At 38.4% G+C, this 17,992-nt stretch overlaps 1 protein-coding gene across 1 annotated transcript in view; it reads left to right on the top strand.

Moving 5' to 3' along the window:
- Positions 1-17,992, top strand: part of LOC114102621 (uncharacterized) — a 287,939-nt gene that overhangs the window by 192,056 nt on the left and 77,891 nt on the right. Inside the window, exons 15-17 of the mRNA XM_071613859.1 lie at positions 3,212-3,430; positions 5,753-6,005; positions 12,249-12,412. Coding sequence (XP_071469960.1) covers positions 3,212-3,430; positions 5,753-6,005; positions 12,249-12,412 — 636 coding nt within the window. The remainder of the gene's footprint in view (positions 1-3,211; positions 3,431-5,752; positions 6,006-12,248; positions 12,413-17,992) is intronic.

Raw genomic sequence — 17,992 nt, 5'->3', positions numbered from 1 at the left:
TGTATCTAAATTTTAAACTCCTAATGATGGGTTCAAGATTTTTCCTAATTCTTTGAATTGGCATGATGTGGTTACCATTGTGACACGAATAAAAACAAATATTGTAATGTGTTGACTAGCAATGAGATAATTGAACATTATGAAACAGGTATAAATTGTACCCTAGCGAAATTTTGGTGTTATTTGTTCTAAATCAAAAGTCTGATAAACATATATGCATTTCAGCTGGGCATAGCAGTGCATGCCTGTATTCCCAGTGGCTCGGGAGGCTGAGGCAGGAGGATTGCAAGTTGAAAGCCAGCCTCAGCAATTTAGCAAGGCCCTAAAACAACTTAAAGAGAGGCTGTCTCTAAATAGAAAATAAAAAGGGCTGGAGATGTGGCTCAGTGGTAAAGTACCCCTGAGTTTAATCCCTAATACCATAAGGCTCCCAAACCAAAAAGCAACAAAAAATTATGCATTTCAGATTGTGGGTGGAGAACAGTTTTATTAGTGAAACTAATGGTGAAAGCATGATTTTATAGTGGTTTCTGTGCATGAGCACTTCAACTGCTTAGTCATTTATGTCAAAGGATACAGAACAGTGGAATTTTCCAAAGGTCAAAGAAGCTACTGTCTTTTCTGTTTTACATCACTTGAGATTTTCCAGTTTTTTGCAAACACCACACTGCCGAGTCTGCATTTAATTTCCTCTTCTCTTTGAAGAAGCAAAACAGTGACAGAATAATTAACTGGAAGGGAGATCATGTTCAGGATATTTTGCTTTAGCTGTGTAGAAGGTTCTGGGTTTCATTTCACATGATGGCGAATGCAGCAAGGCATTCTGGGATCCTTCTCTCAGAGCCGTGGTCCCCTGGCTCTATCTCTGTGTGTAAAGCAAAGCCTCTTGGAGGTCTTCTTCCTGGGTAACTGCCCCTCATTTGTATAACTGAAAAGCATGCTCAGTGTAACACTGGTTTTCAGAGAGGTAGTGCTTCACATCTTCATGAACAGCAAAAAGGAATTGTCAATGTCATGTCATGTCCCTCCTGTGCAGACCAAAAGGCTGTCATCACGCTGTCTGCTTGCTGATGTTGCTGTTGTCAGACTCCCATTTCCTCACTTATCTTCTCTTCCTGTGGAAGGATTCTCATCATATTTGATCATCATTAGGGAGCGATAAGCTTTCTTGTGTCAAATCTTTTGAATTTGTCTGCGAGTAACGTCTCTGTTCTGCAGCTAGCACGGCCCCTGACTTATGAGTTGGTCGATACGTCACTGGACTACTGACTCCGGTACTAGTTTCTCCTTTGGTGACATGTTTATTATTAGAGCACTTTTTGGTTGAGGAAATAACTGAGTCATCTGAGAAAAATCTTTCTAAAATAGTATTAGACACGCTTACACAGAAATTTAGAGCCTCGTTCTTATAAAGAACAATTCCAGATTTAATTAAGTGCATGACATATACTAATGATTTTCACTGCTTTAATTAAATAGTGAATATTTGCATGTGCATGTTTATATCTCTTTAAAAAAAATAAAAGGAATCACTTCATTTTTACCCAGGTTTCCTATATTTATTGGGTTTGATGGAAGCCCAGACTATTTCAGAGTCACATTGGAAAATACAGGAAGAAGAGACAGGGAGACTTGGCAAATGGGTTTCTACCTGTGGACCTTGTCATCAAGCTGACCCTGATAGGAAGGTGCTGTTCCTGCCTTCTTTGTCATATGAGGAAACAAGGCATAGAGGATTACATCCAAACTGGCAGGTTCCAGAATTTTTAGTCCCCATGCCACACTAACACTGTTACCTACACACACTCTTGAGAGCACAATTCCTGACTGACGGTCATTTTCAGATGGCCTCTCCATCTTCCTTCTCAAAAAAAAAACAAAAACAAAAACAAAAAAACTATGATTTTGAAAACTTTGAACACAAGCTTGCTCTTAATCCTCAACCTGAAAGTTAGATCAGAATACTTTGTACTGATTCTTTTATATTTACTTAGTTTCAACAGAAAATGTCCATAGTGTGTCAAGGAATAAAATGTTTCTTAAGTTTTGAATTCTTATTTAAGCATTTTTGGGAGTACATTAATAACTCACTTCAATTTTGAATGTGAAATATTGAATCTTTAATAAGTCACATAAAATAAATTTTGTTATAATGAAGAATGATCACAATGGGTAGGTGAGATAAGTGGGGGGTATATTCTAGACTTTAAAAATTTACGAAAAATTAAAGAAGTCCAATGTTTATAATAATTTGTTTCCATGTTTCATTTTAAAACATTTTAATTGTGGTAAGATAGATACACACAGCATAAAATTTACAATGCTAATCATTTTTAAGGGTATAGATAAGTTTCTTCACATGGCTATGGAACTAATCTGGAGAACTTATTCATCTTGCTACATTGAAACTCCATACCCATTAAACAGCACATCCCTGTTTCCCTTCTTCCCAGACCCAGGGCAACCCCCATTCAACTTGCTGTTACTATGATTTTTAACTACTATAGATACCTCTTTGAAGCAGAGCCATTGGTGTCTGTGCTTTTGTGGCTGGATGATCCCACCTGGCCCAGTGTCTGCAAGGCTCCCTCAGGTAGTACACGGGTCAGAATGTCCTTCTTTGTCAAAGCTGAATAATACTCTATTGTGTGAATATCATGCTTTGTTTTTTCATTTCATTAACCAATGGACACTTGTTTTTCCACATCTTGGCTATTGTGAACAATGTAGCTATGAGAAGGGATGAACAAATATCATTTCTATACCTTCAGTTCTTTTAGATGCATTTTCACAAGTTGGATAGCTGGTTCACACATGGTAACTATATTTTTAATTTGGGTGGTATGTGCCATAATCTTTTCCATAGTGGTTGTGCCGTTTTACATTTTCAGTAATGCACTAAGATTCCAGCTTTTCCACATCCTTACTAATGCTTATTATTATTTTTTTTCTAAATGGCCATCTTAATGGGTGTGAAGTCCTATCTCACTGCAGTTTTGATTTGCACTTCCCTAATTCATGTTTCTTTAGGTTTCCCTTTGGTCATCTATTACCGCAAAAAAAGAAACATAAATGTTTTTGAGTCCCAGGTATTTGAAAATAATTGTATTTAATTTTATTGCCACAGTGTCTTCCTTGTTAACTGTTCGAATATTTCACTTTGGGTTTTGTTGTAAGCGCAGGATTGACCTGTTTCTTCTTGGTTTTGTAGCTGTTCTTCAGTGGCTGCAGGTCAGGGATCTGGAGAATTCTTCCAGCATCTCCATTTTGCGCTGGTGTTGGTGTTTTCAGAACTTCAATTAGCTCAGTGGCAGAGCCAGGGCTTCTGGTACATCATCCTGCTGATGGCATCTCTCTGGTTCCTGAGGCTCTACCTGCATTACCTTGGCCAGTGGCTTTTCCTATGGGCCATTTCAACTCCAGTTACAAAGTGAGTGCTTTCCCCTGAATGACAAAGGAATGTATTTTCATCTTGATAGGACAAATGAGAGCACGGAGTACATCTCCCATCCATTTACCAGAAGACCTAAAATGCAGGTATGATTTGAAAAGGCAAAACTGTCTGTATTGGAGAGCAAGAACTTTTATTACAGTTATAGTTTCATCTTATGGTTGGTTGTGTGCATACAAATACATAACAGGTACATCAATATTTATTTAAAATTTAGCAGATTCAAATATGTTCTAATATCTGAGCAGGACCCAAAGAGGAATTGAACAACAATCTTTTATTCTATTTTGATTTTATCAGAGTGACTTAGGCTGAAGGTATTTTAGAAGTAGCATAAGTCTGATTTATTATCTATGTTCCGAGCAGCAAAGATTGCCTCTTCTACGAAAATGATTGAATCCAAACAATTACCAAACCCGAGCTCAGGCAGCTTTCTGGGCCATTATCCTATAGAAAAAGATGACACTTTAAAGGTTATCTCTCCATAAACATGATTCCATAGACATTGTAGATAGACAAACAGATAGATAACAGTACAAGTAAAATTCATTTTTCTCAAATGTAGATGGTGCAGATAAAAATAAAGATGTGTGTATATTTTCAATTAAGAAGACTGCCAAAAACTTTAAGACTTTATGAAGAGGAATATCTGTGTACATTTGTGGGCACATCAAGTTTTTGATAGTTTTACAGAATTAAATCACAAATATGTATGGTAGAGATTATGCAAATTTCTATATACTGAATAACTGAATTTTTAAGCAGGAATTTTTACATGGGTCGCCCTCCTTCTCTGCCTTTTTTTTTCTTCCTCATCAAGTTCTCTGAAGCCAAAAAGACAAATCTTATATGCTGGGGCTAGTTGCTTTTCAGTGTTTGCTCTTTTATTCTTCAGTGGAAAGGAAGGCCTATTTTTATTACAGTTATAGTCTGTTAATAAAATGAGACTGCAAACAACAACTTGACAGACCAGTTTAACCAATTTCTTAAGCAACCGAGGACCTAAGATATTATGGTGGCTGCGGTGGCGCATGCCTGTAATCCTGGCCACTTGAGAGGCTGAGGCAAGAGGATCTCGAGTTCAAGGCCAGTCTCAGCAACTTAGCAAGACCTTGTCTCAGAATAAAATAAATAAAAATAAAAAAAGGCTGGGGATGTATCTCAGTGGTAAAGAACCACTTGGTAACCACTCCCTACCACCGAAAACCAAAAAGATATTTTAAGATATGTTTCTGGCTATCATCTTGGTCCGTGGGCTTGAATTATATAATAGCCCTTTGTCACATCTTAGTTGTGAGACACAGCAATAACAACACAATGAGCATTCTTTTTTCATGTTCTCTGTGTGTCAGGTTCTGTGCTAAGCAATGGACACATGCGATTTGAAATTCATAGCAGTGTGAGAACAAAGCATAAAACTCCCTTTGAAGCTAAAGTCAAAGAATGGATATAAAGAAGAACTCTTTAGCAGAGTGCTGATAGGTAGGACACACCAACAGAAATAACCATGAAACAGTGTTACTCAGCCTGAGACTCGGGAGAGAAAACTGCATGAAAGAAGTCTCAGCTTGCACAGAATTGGTGCCAAAGTCTGGGTGGAGACTGGTTGAATTACTGGACTCTGCTTGGACTTAGCCTCTTGATCCTCAGCTTGTGTCAACTGAGCCACATCCCCAGCCCTATTTTGTTTTTTATTTAGACACGGGCTTACTGAATTGCTTAGCACCTTGCTTTTGCTGAGGCTGGCTTTCAACGGGTGATCCTCTTGCCTCCATCTCCCCAACTGCTGGGATTACAGGTGTGTTCCACCATGCCCAGCTGAACTTGACTTCTTAGTACAAAATTTTGGTTGTGAGTGATGGTGGTTATATTGTTGTTGTATTTGAGAGTGTATCTAGAGGAACCATAAGCCTACACTAAAACTGAAGAAATTTGATTGAACCTCATTTCTGTTCGATTATGGTTCATTAGAAAGTCCACTGTATATTTTGCATTTCAAATAGCCTACTAATCAGTACTGTACACTACAGGGAAGCTCTTAGATTCTAGACTCCTCTGCTCAGTGGCTTAAATTGACATACTTTCTATGATTAAATCATTTCTGTATTATTTAACAATAAGCATGAACCAGGTAGAATTCACCTGTTCATTGAAGGTGAAGTGTTTAGGTGGTACTCTAGGATCAGGAAAAGATAAAGACTTCTTACAATTTGGGGATGCTCTTAAGTATATGTAGAGTGTCTAGTCAACGGACATTTTCCTTCCTGTTTGTACGCATGTGATTGCTTTGTTTTCCTGCAGATTCCACTTTTACCCCTACACAGTTGAGCTTTGCTACCCAAGTTCTTTGCTTCGCATAGAAGAGGAGCTGCCTGTGGTAGTGGTGGGGCCCTTGATGCTGAACGCAATCATATTCCTCTTGGTTCTGATCAGATGGGGCTGTCAGCTGCTGTTTGCCTCCTGCCCTGACACCTTGTCAAAGTTGATCATCGCCATGGGACTATGGACAGTTCTGGACCCACTGGCGGTGTTTATAGTGGATACTTTCCTGGGGGTAAGTCAAATAAAATAATCAGGAGATGAGTTTTTGACATAGAATTTAGCTTTAGTACATAAATCAGTTGACATGGTTTCGATAATGATGAATGTTCAATATTCATCTTAAATTGAAGTTACTATGTCTTTTCTCATCAAAATAAAATGGGTGTCTAACATAGTCAATTTTAGTTTAACTCTCTTAAATAAACACTTTTAAAATAAGTAGGAAATCATATAGAAGTTCACACCCAAACTTCAAAATTATTATAAAGAAATTGTATTATTACAAAGAAGTTATATTTTATAACTTGGGTAGTTTTAAAATACTAAAGTTTTTTTTTTTTTTTGTACCGGGGATTGAATTCAGGGGCACTCAACCACTGAACTACATCCCCAGCCCTATTTTGTATTTTATTAGAGACAGGGTCTCACTGAGTTGTTTAGCACCTCACTTTTTGCTGAGGCTGCCTTGGAACTCACAATCCTCCTGTCTCAGCTTCCCAAGCCTCTGGGATTACAGGCGGGCATCACTGTGACAGGCTAATACTAAAGATTTTTGCAGGCAAACTTTCCAAAAAAGTTTACAAAAGTTTACAATAGTTCCTTTAACTGGATAGATTATTTATCTGACTTATGACATAATAGTCTTGTGTAATAACTATACCAGAGAACTTTGAGAGTTTTTAAAGCATTTCTAAGTAATGCATTTTTAAAAATTTTCCAAGTAATGCATTTTTAAAACTCACTCTATAGAGCTTTATTTTGACTTTTGTGGTGATTGCAAAGTGAAAAAAGAGCAATTTTACCCTAAAACAAAATTCTAGGATTTGATGGTTATGAATATATGCCAAAGTACACGATGATCTATGTGCTTTATACTTTTTAAGCATCTTCATATAATTTACTTGCTTATATATTTGTGACAAAACTGAAGTTTGTAGCACAAGTATTATTCTTATTTGGGGAGGAACCAGCCACATAGAAACCAGGATAAAACCAAGACACCTGAATTCTGAGGTTGATGCTTATTTCATTATGTTAAAATTTCTTTTTCAAACCTTGAGTCAATATATAGCTTTGTAAACTCAAATGTATGCTATACCCATTGATAATTACTGAATTTCATCAAAATATTTTATTTATTAATGAAGATCAGGACTGTAATTTGATGCAAAGTTGATATGGGTATTAGTGTCAATTTATTGCCATATCTAAATCTCTAGTTGCTTTGGATTTGCAAGTCCTGTGATTTCCTGGTAAGTGCTACTGTGTTATAGCAAACTTCCTTCTGCATGTAAGAATTTATTGCAGGTTTTAGTGAAAGAAAATTTCTGGGCCTCACCTCAGGGTTTCTGTTTCTGTAGTTCTGCAGGAAGGCCCAAGTTTATATTCTGAAAAATTCCCTGGTGATATTGTTGGCCTGGGGACCACAGCTTGAGAACTAGTGATGTCATAGTTGCATTGGAAAGTTCCAACAAGCAGACTGGAAGGATCCAGAAATACCAGAATAGCTTGCAAGTTACAAACTCAGCATAGACAAAGCTCAGAGGACCTATGTTCCTCCCCTGCCTATTAATCATAACCCCCAGACCTGTAATTTAGCAAACTTTATTTAAGTTTTCCAAATTTTTATATTAGATTATCAGCAAAATTGAAGATATTGGCAAAAAAGTGGAATAGTTCAAGACAAAACCTACTTTAACTTGAAGTCAACAAATTTTTAAGTGATTTTAATAGGCAAAAGAAAGGAAATCCAAATTTTTTACTAAATTTTTGTACAATGGACCTGGTCATAAAATATAGCCCTAAGCAAGGGAGCAAATGGATATTTTAAATTAATCAATATGATTGAATACCCTTTTATAAATTATCTTAAATTATATAACATGAGCACATAAAAGAAGTTTCACAATTGGTACATATGTATGTCATCTATATTTACTATACCAAGCAAATTGTAGAGGTGGGGTGTTTTGATGGACTCTATCAATTGTCTCTGAAATTAATTCCATGGTTTCTAATGTGCTTTTAGAACTAAAGACCAAGGTGCTATGCAAACCACGTTCACGGAGACACATTCTATCCTGGGTTCTGTAACAGACAGCTCAGATCAGCAGAATTCGTTACCGTTTTTTGTACCCCTCTCAGGCTATGGTATGCTAGGGCAGTGCTTCTCAAACCTCAGCGGGCTTGCAGGCCCACTGGGGACCTAATTAAAATGCTCCCTCTGAATCTCAGGGCCTGAGATTCTGCATTTCTTGTAATCCCTGGATGATGCCAATGACACTGGTTCCGTGGACCACATCATGGTGCTAGCTGCCTTATCAAGGTGGCCTTTTCCTTCCCTTTGCCAGGTGCTAGGCTTAGCTTTCAGTTGCTGAGGATCCCTAGGCTGCTCTCAACCAAACTGGGGTCCTTGAAGCTCTGAGTCTACTGGTATCATTTCAGGTCTCATAGGAGAATTCTGTCTGCATCTATTTCTGAAGTGAAAACAACCTCTGCTAGAAATTCTTAGAACTGGGGGACCTATGCAATTGTTGACAGACACTTTCAGGTAGACATTTTACATCATTGAAATGTACTCAGAGCAGTGCACACAGATCCTGCTGCTAGAATTGGAGGTAGATACCCTATGCCAAGGAAAGCTCCTCTGTATACGAAAGGAGGCTTGTTTTCATGTGTCAGCATGTGACCACTCTCTGAAACCTCAGTACCACTGAACACCTTGATGACATGGCAAAAGAGGGCGACTTTTAGGCCATGAGTGTTTTCTACCCCATCTCCAAGTTGTCTTCACACTGCTGATTGGCCTCATTCTGATGCTGAGTGAACAGAGTTGGAGTCAGCTGGATTCTGCCGACATTCTTACCTCTCTTGGTCTCCAGTCTAGCAAGGAGAAGGCTGAGCCATAAAGGTTTGTTGAGCTAGAGATGTAGGGAGGGTGCCATCTGCATCCTGGAGGGACCATATCCCATGGCATGTCACAATTGTTCCCAGAGGCCTGAGAGTGCACTTTGAGCAAATGTGGTACTGGGACTGAGCCTATTGCAAAGCCACAAGGGAAGTCATTTGGGGGCAATGAGCAGCTGTCTCTTATGATCTTCTTAGGACTCTTCAGAAGGAACATCTATAGGCTTCATGTACGGGTTTTTTCTTATTTCAATCATGTGCCTTGGGTGGTTTCATAGCCAACCAGTCCACTGTATCCAAGGCAGCTGACAAAGTGAGCAGACTTAATTTACTCTGGGGCCTCTGATGTAATCTGCAGGAAAGCAGCCTCCAGCTTTGTCATCTCAGAAGCAGTTCAGAGGTCTGTAACCTGAAGAAACTGACTTGGATTCTAAGAGATGAACAGAGCACCCATCTCTCTTTCCAGTTGGAAGGAAAAGCTAAAAATTTATTCCAGGTCTCCCCAAATTATTGATTCTCCAGTTAGAATCCATCATGTCTCATTGCCAATGACATATATTTTGCTACCCTTTAAAAAAATCTCTACAGCTGTGTGGATTCCACAGATCAGCAGCCCTGGAATCCCTAGGGCACCTGTCGAAAGGCTCTTGGGCATACCTACTAACTGAATTTAAATATGCATTTTAACATGTTCTCTGGGTAACTTGACTGCACACTGAAGTTTGGGAAGTACTAATCTAAGTCATTGGTTCTCCAAGTACAAAATCATGGGCTCTCCACAAAATCTACCAAGTCAGAAACTCGGAAAAGAGGCCTGGCAGAATGGATTTTAATGGGGATTCTGATCTTAGTTAAAGTTTGGGATCATGGTAGTAGACTGAATGTCACTCATTGACTTGGGTTGCCAGTCTCTATACCTTTAAAGTATGGACTTTCTTAGCAGGTGAATTTGAGAATTATCTGCATTTGAACCAGCAAGAGAGATGCTACTTAATTTTGTTGATATTTTCTGAGATTATTTTGTTTCCAAGGATCTTAAAAGAGATGTGACAGGTGGAATGGTTTCAGATTGAAGCACTGACCAGTGCTGTTGCTATCAATGCTCCATCTGTTTCTAAATCTTTAGGCTCAGAGGTTGGAAGTGCATTCCTCCAGTACTATGTACTAAAATTCCACTAAATACAAAAATTGTCCTCTGTAGTCAGTCACAGTAGTGCACACCTATTATCCTAGCTACTGAGTAGGGAAAGGCAGGATGATCTCTTGGTCCCATATCAAAAGAACAAAAAACACTTCCTCTTCCTTCTCCTCAATCTTGATTAAAAATGGAGGAAAGATTTGCTATGGCATCTTTTCATGATCAGTATGTATGCATTGATCACATATATCTGCCCAGGATTGTAAAAGAAGTGAAATAAATAAAGCATGTAAAATAAAAAGATGTAAAATAAATAAAGATTTTTACCCTCAATTTAGTGAGGTAAAAATAATACACAGGGAACAAAGGCAGACAAAATTAGAATGGAAACATTATCGTTCAACAAATAATTTTTAAGAATCCCTGTCTTAGGCTATTTTGTGCTTTTATAACAAAATACCGGAGACTGGGTAATTTATAATAAACAGAAACGTATTGTTTCATGGTTCTGGACTCTGGGAAGTTCAAGATTGAGAAATCAGCATCTAGGGAGAGGTTTCTTTCTGTGTCATTCAATGGTAGAAGGGCAAACAGAATAAGAGATCGAACGCACAGCCCCAGCCCTTTTATAATTGGCATTAATCCATTCTTCATGACCTAAAGACCTCTCCTTAATCTCAACACAGTTGGAATGGGCATTAATTTCCAACACATGTGTTTGGGAGACACATTCAAACCTTTCCATTCCATTAGAAGTGACCAGAATAGTGGAAGGACTGAGAATCAGAGACAGGGGAAGCGGTGTTCTGTCCTAGCTCTGCCATTCGCCACTAGATAAGTCAGTTAACCTCTCTAGCCTTTAATTTCCACATAGTATCATAAAAAGTATTAATATCTACAAATAACAACACAACAATACTTATTATCATTCATATGCACACACATGTGTATACACATACACACTACTTAATTTTACTTACCTTATGTCTTCTGCACTTAAGTACACCTAGTAGGTGTGCAATATATGTGGGTCAAATGAATGACCAGCATCTTTTGATTAGATCATGTTATTGACCTCAGATATATCGCTTTCTGTTTTTGTTGCTTTGTCGATGAATCTCATATTTCTTCATGTTTAAGAAACTGCAGAAAGGTAAAATCTAGGAAAGAGGAAATGGATGATAGCCTTCACCTGCTGCTTAGAGACCTAGAAGCAGATCCATACCTTGCAGATAGACTGATTAATGGCATGAAAATAAATGTTATATTGTGGTAGTCAGAGAAGCAGTAGTCGAGAGCTATAACATCTGAATTCTAGTCATTGCCCAATTACAAAATTTGGTGTAGGGAAAATACAAATCAACCTGTCTCGTCTTCTATTTTCTTTTACACATATGTGATTTGGATTAACTACATTTAAAGGTGCCTCTTTAAGCTCTACTTATATACTTATCAGTTAAAAAAAAAACTCAAAAAAATCTTCTGTTTCTTTCGTCTTGCAGAAAAGATACATTATTTAACATTTGTATTCCACAATCCTTCCAGTTGGTGTGATAGGAATCAACTAAAGAATGCATATTCTATAAAGCTCAAGGTCTATGTTGCAATATGATGATTCCATAGGTCCTTAGTAATTTGTATTTGTCTTTAGAGATCCCATTGCCTGGCATTCATTTATAACCCAATATAGAATATGTTTTTCCTTGTCTAAAATAAAGGGCTTATCTTTAAGTTAAATTAATGTAAACTTTGGTTTTCAAGCCCATATTAAATAGCCTGATAACTTTTTTATAAGTTTCTAAAATAAGCCATCTCTTTTATGCATAGCACAAATTAAATTCCTATCAAATCTGCTTCAGAAATAAAGGAATCTTTCCACCATCATATTTAATTTCTTCATATCTTGTGCTCATTAAATTCAGAAGTTAATAGCACATAAATAAAACATGGCTTTTGCTTCATGAATTGCATGTCGAGTGCATGCATTTAAAAGCTTAGTGGGGAAAATAAGGAAAACCCAGTAAACCAAGCATACAAAACTCTAGCCTATTTTCTTTTCCTTTGTGCAGCTAAAGATCGGGCAATTTTTAGTTGTTAGAAGATTTAATTTAAAAACAAATTATGGTATCATAGAGTCTTTGTGTCTTTATATTAATCTAAGTTGAAAATCATTTTCCATCCCTTCTCTTTTAATCTGTTTTCTTCTGTCAGAGGCTTACACCTGATGGGGAGATGCCTATAGCCGATGCAGCCAAGCTCTACTGGGTGTTTGTAAGAAGCAGGCAGCCGGGGATTCTTGGTGTGATGATCACGATGCTGCTTTACATTCTCCTGTTCATCATTTCTGCCCTGATTCTGTATTTGTATGGTCTCAGGTAAGGAGCTTCCATAATTTAATTCTTCAGCATGTTTAGCTTCTAGTCTGGGAATGCAGTTAACTTGTGCAAATATGGTTCAAGAAGTCAGTGACATCTGTACATCACTCAGGTGACAATGTCTATGATGATGGGCAACACCCACCATGAAAAGCAGCCAAACAATTATTTGTCTTTTACAGAAATATTTCCCCCATGGAAGAGAGAGCTGATTTCACTGTGAATCATTATATTGATTTCTCCAAACTAAGAATCAACATGAAACCAGTTATCCCCTGGTATCCAAGGACAGGCTGGGAAAATTCCTGGGAAGCTTGTCTACAGTTCTCTTTTTCTCTGTCTTCCAACTTGCTTTCTTCCCACCCTTCCCACTGCCTGCCCCAAATCACCAATGTAAGAATTAACCTCCAGTTTTGATCCTGCAAGTCATAGGGTCATCAATTTAATAGTGTTTGTTTGTGTGTGTGTGTGTGTGTGTGTGTGTGTGTGAAGAACAATAAGACAAGCAACAAATACAGGGCAGTAAAAAGGCTAGACAGACATTTTTTTTTGTTGATTTTTTTTTTTCCTGCTGGGCAGAAGCTCTTCAGTTTGGTGCAATCCCCCTGGTTTTTTTTTTTTTTCCTTCATTTCTTCTCTCCCTCCCTTTCCTCCTTTTTTTTTTTTTGCCTGCACTTCTATGTTTCATATCCATGAAGTCATTGTCAGGACCATTGTCATGAAACTTTTAACTTGAGGTTTTTTTTTTTTTTTTTGTATATTGTAAAGATAAGGGTCTGCTGAGCTTTGGCTTCTCTCTCTCTCTCTCTCTTTGGTACGCAGGATTGAACTCAGGGGCATTTAGCCACTGAGCCACATCTCCAGATCCCCCATTTTTTTCTTTTGAATTTTATTTAGAGATAGGGTGTCACTGAGTTTCTTAGGGCCTTGCTAAATTGCTGAGGCTGGCTTTGAACTTGAGATCCTCCTGCCTCAGCCGCCCAAGCAACTGGAATTACAGGCATGCACCACTGCACCCTGTGTTAGATCTGTTATTTTTTCAAATGAATTTCATGACTGCTTTTTTGATTTCTATGAAGAAAATCATTGGAATTTTAATGGGAATTGCATTTAATCTGTACAGTGCTTTTGGTAGCATGAACATTTTGATGATATTTTTCTGCCTATCCAAGAGCATGGGAGACCTTTTTTATTTTCTGAGGTCTTTTTAAATTTCTTTCTTTAGTGTTCTGTAGTTTTCACTGTAGAGGTCTTTTACCTCTTGCGTTAGGTTGATTTCCAAATATTTTATTTTTTGAGGCTATTGTGAATGGGGGTAGTTTTCCTAATTTCTCTTTCAGTTGATTCATCACTGATGTTTAGGATGTGTTTGATGTATATTAACACAATTGATTTGCTGTTAATTTTATATTCTGCTACTTTGATGAGTTCATTTATGAGCTCTAAAAGTTTTCTTGTGGAGTTTTTTGGGTCTTCTAAATATAGAATCATGTTATCAACAAAAAGGTTTAAATTGAGTTCTTCTTTTCCTATTCATATCCTTTTAATTTCTTTCTTCTGTGTAATTGCTCTAGCTAGAGTTTCCAGGACTATGTTGAATAGAAGTGGTGAAAGAGGGCATCTTTGTCTGTTCCAGTTTTTAGAAGGAATGCTTTCAATTTTTCTCCATTTAGAATGATGTTGGGCTTGGGTTTAGCATAGATAGCTTTTACAATGTTGAGGTATGTTTCTACTATCTCTAGTTTTTCTAGTGTTTTGAACATGAATGGATGCTTTATTTTGTCAAATGCTTTTTCTGCATCTACTGAGATATTCATGAAATTCTTGTTTTTATGTCTATTGATGTGATGAATTATACTTATTGATTTCTGTATGTTGAACCAACCTTGCATCCCTGGGATGAACCCCACTTGATCATAGTGCGCTATCTTTTAAATATGTTTTTGTATGCTATTTGCCAGAATTTTTATTAAGATTGTTTTTTTCACCTATGTTCATCAGGGATATTGGTCTGAAATTTTCTTTTCTTAATTTCACTCACATCATCCTTTACGTCATGGATCAGTTTAACTAGTGCATTCTAAACTCCTTCTCTGACATTTCTTCCACGGTGGTGTCAATGGATTCTGTTATTGGAGCATCCTGGTTTGTTTGTGGTGCTTTGTTCCCTTATTTTTTCATGTTGCTTGTGTGTCTACCCATCTAGCTGTATGAATCTGAGGCGGTACAGTTTCTACCCTGGAGAATTATAGTGTCCTTGAAGGTTTCCAGTACCTTGCCATTAAGGGGAAGATAAATAATATCCACAACCAATGCAAACAATGTACAGCATTAAACCAAATAGCTCCTGCTAAGACAGCTACAGTTTTGTCACAATAAACAGAAATGATATGTTCAGTTATTGATTACAATAAAAACAGTAAGTTTGCAAAAGGGTTTGCCATTTCAAATGGTGGACAAGGAGAAAACTGAAGTGGTATAGGATGTGAAGATTGTGAGGGAGGAGGAAAGGAAAGAAAGTAAAAAAAAATAAAGAGTGAAAGAAGAACAATAGAAGAAGAAGAGAGAGAAAGAGAATGAAGGGAAACCGACAAGTGAGAAAAAAAATGTGTGTGTGTGTGTGTGTGTGTAATAAAAATTTTGAAAATAGAAAGAAAAAATTAAAAATAGAAGAATGCAAAATAAAACTGAAATATATTAACCAGACATCCTGGTCCTCAATAAACTGATCCATGAAAAATAGCTGGTTTCAAAAAGGATTGAAATGTGAGAGAAAAAAAAATGATGAAAAATTGAAGAATTGTTTCCATTGGAGAGCAAAAGATTTTCAGCTTCTCTTCTCCGCTGGGTTTGGTCTGAAGTGTCATGCTTGCTCCACCCTCAGAATGGGGTTGCTAGGGAGAGAGAATTAATCCTGGAGGCAGGACCCTGGAGCAGGGGTTTAGGTTTAGATATGCCCCAGGCTCTTTTCTGAATGCCAGTTGGTCTGCAGATTTTAAATCAGCCCACCTCCAGGGCCCAGCAATCACTGGTCCACACTGGAAGACTGTACCGCAGAGATCATCCATCAGTTCCACCTGTGTGGGGGAAGACCCAGTTCTTAGTCCACTCCATTACCTGCAGACCCCATGTTTCCTGGTCTTGGGTTCAGTCTCCAAACTCAATCTTTCCTGCCCCCCTACCCATGTGAATTCCCGGTCAAATGCATCTCTTCCAGCCTGTCCTGCAAGCAGCTGGGTTGGAGGGGAAGGGAAGAGCTAGGTGGGTTTCCATGACCAGTAGTCCTCTGTGGAAACCTCTAAACATGTTTGATTTTCTCCTGGTCTCTTAGGCATACTCTCTGTCATGCAGCATTAGTTTGTCAGAACTATTTTATGGGCCAGACTCGGACCTGTCAGAAATTGTCTTCCTCTGCTGCCAGCCCCCACATGATGGCTGCAAAATGGTTCCTTCCTCTGTCCTCCACAGCCCACTGGGAAAGATGTGATTTCTTTCTTTTTTTGGGGGGGGGCGTGGTACTGAAGATTGAACTCAGGGGTACTCAACCACTAAGCCACATACCCAGCCCTATTTTGTGTTTTATTTAGAGACAGGGTCTCACTGAGTTGCTTTGCATCTCACTTTTGCTGAGGCCGGCTTTGAACTCGAGATCCCTCCTACCTCAGCCTCCTGAGCAACAAGGCAGGCTGAGGCAGGAGGACTGCAAGTTAGAGGCCAGCCTCAGCAACTTAGTGAGTCCCTATCTTGAAATAGAAAATAGAAAGTGCTGGGGATGTAGTTCAGTGAGTAAGAATGTCTGGGCTCAATTCCCAGTACCATGATAAAAAAAAGAAGGAGAAGAAGAAAAAGAACATAAACTTTCAGGAGATAATGAGTTAATTTTCATTCAGATTGACCTTGAGATATCTTTGATGTTGCCAAGGGAACATAGGTTATAAGAAGTTTGAAGATGAATGTAGAGCTCAGGCAAGTCAATAGGCTATGATTTGTGGGGAGTGGAAGCCTTGGACTTCAATGCCTTGCAGGATGGAAGCTAAATCACAGTGGGTTAACTGAGTCCAGAATGAGAACAACAATGGTTGTGGCTTGAATCTACTTCTAGGCAGAGATGAAAATTCTACAGGGAAGGGAACTATTACCAATAACCCAAGCAAAGGAGTACTATAGGTTGAGGAAGGTCTCTGAAGACACGCAGTAGAGCACAGAGACAACTTTGCACAGAGACAACCTGACACAAAATGTTAGGGTCTGTAAACAAGTCAGGATGGCGCCTGGCATTTTGCCAGGGGGAGTGGCTTGTGAAGTAACGCCAGCCAGCCATTAAGTGTGGAGATTCCTTATTGGTTGACTGCTGTATCGAGTTTATGCTAATTAGATAAGCTGTGTGGAATGTATATATACCCCTCCTGTGCTACAATAAACGGCTCCCACTCCTGCTGTATCAATGTACACAAGTTGCTCGTCACCCCCCCCCACACACACACACACACACTTATTTTGCTGCAGCCGGACTGCAGCAACAAAAGACCTTGTCTCATGATGTGATCAAGGAGAGGAGAGGGTGAATGCAGATGCTGGGTGGTTTGTGGCAGGATGCAGGGAAATTCACACAGTAATAGCTATTCTTATTGGAGGAGGTGAATTCCCTCCTCAAATCTTCCTTCAGTAGAGGGATCATTCTCTGACGTGGCCCTTAGGTCACTAACAGCTGTAGTCAAATTGCCTAGCTCTCCAGGGCATGTGTGTTATTTAGGTCCAGGCTTGGTTTGTACTTTGACATGTCATAAGTGCTGTACGTCATCTTTCCAGGGCGCTTCCTTTCCTGGGGAAGGCAAGAGTCTTCTCTGATCATTTGGTTTTCTTTTGACCACTGGCTTGCAGTGTAGCCTGAGGGAAGTTTGTCTCATTCGCTAGAATTTAGACATTTCCTTGTATACCAGGGTAAAAATAACACATATGTGTAAATTTTATGGTGCTCCACATGAGTTATCACTATATTATTTCAAATGACTAGTGCTTCCAAGAGAAGTTAAAGAAATGAAATACTACATCATGTAGTTTAGATTTCTATAAGTAAGATTCACCAGGTATTGTTATGTATCATTTATTCCCCCACCAATACATCTCCTTTCACTTAAAATGACTGTTTACAGCCATACTATTCACTGAGATATACATTTTAATCATCTAGATTAATTATAAAGTACCAAAAAAAGTGAAGAATTTGTGCACCAAATAGTTAGAATTAAAACCTTTGCTACTCAAAACAAATGGGCATTTGCTTTAAAAAAGAAGAGAAAGATGACCCTATGGGGAGATGTATGTAGGAATGGGAAGCTCTGTAATGGACACAGAATGACTAAGGTCAAAGCAAAGGTGATGGAGTGCATGGGCATTATAGAGAAATAATCTGGAAAATGTAGGGTAAATAATACTCAATGTAGCTCCTACTGTCCTGCCATGTTGGAACTGGGCATGCTCAGTTATCCAAAGCAAGGTTTTGCTTGTATTTTAGAAGCAGATGCCCTTAACATTTTTTCCTCTGTTTTCTTCCTTCCTTCCTTTCTTTCTTTCTTTCTT

The sequence above is a fragment of the Marmota flaviventris genome, chromosome 6 (assembly GCF_047511675.1).
Source record: "Marmota flaviventris isolate mMarFla1 chromosome 6, mMarFla1.hap1, whole genome shotgun sequence".
NCBI classification, from domain to species: Eukaryota; Metazoa; Chordata; class Mammalia; order Rodentia; family Sciuridae; genus Marmota; species Marmota flaviventris.
The sequence above is the reverse complement of the archived record's forward strand: the minus strand, read 5'-3'. Positions and strand labels throughout refer to the sequence as shown.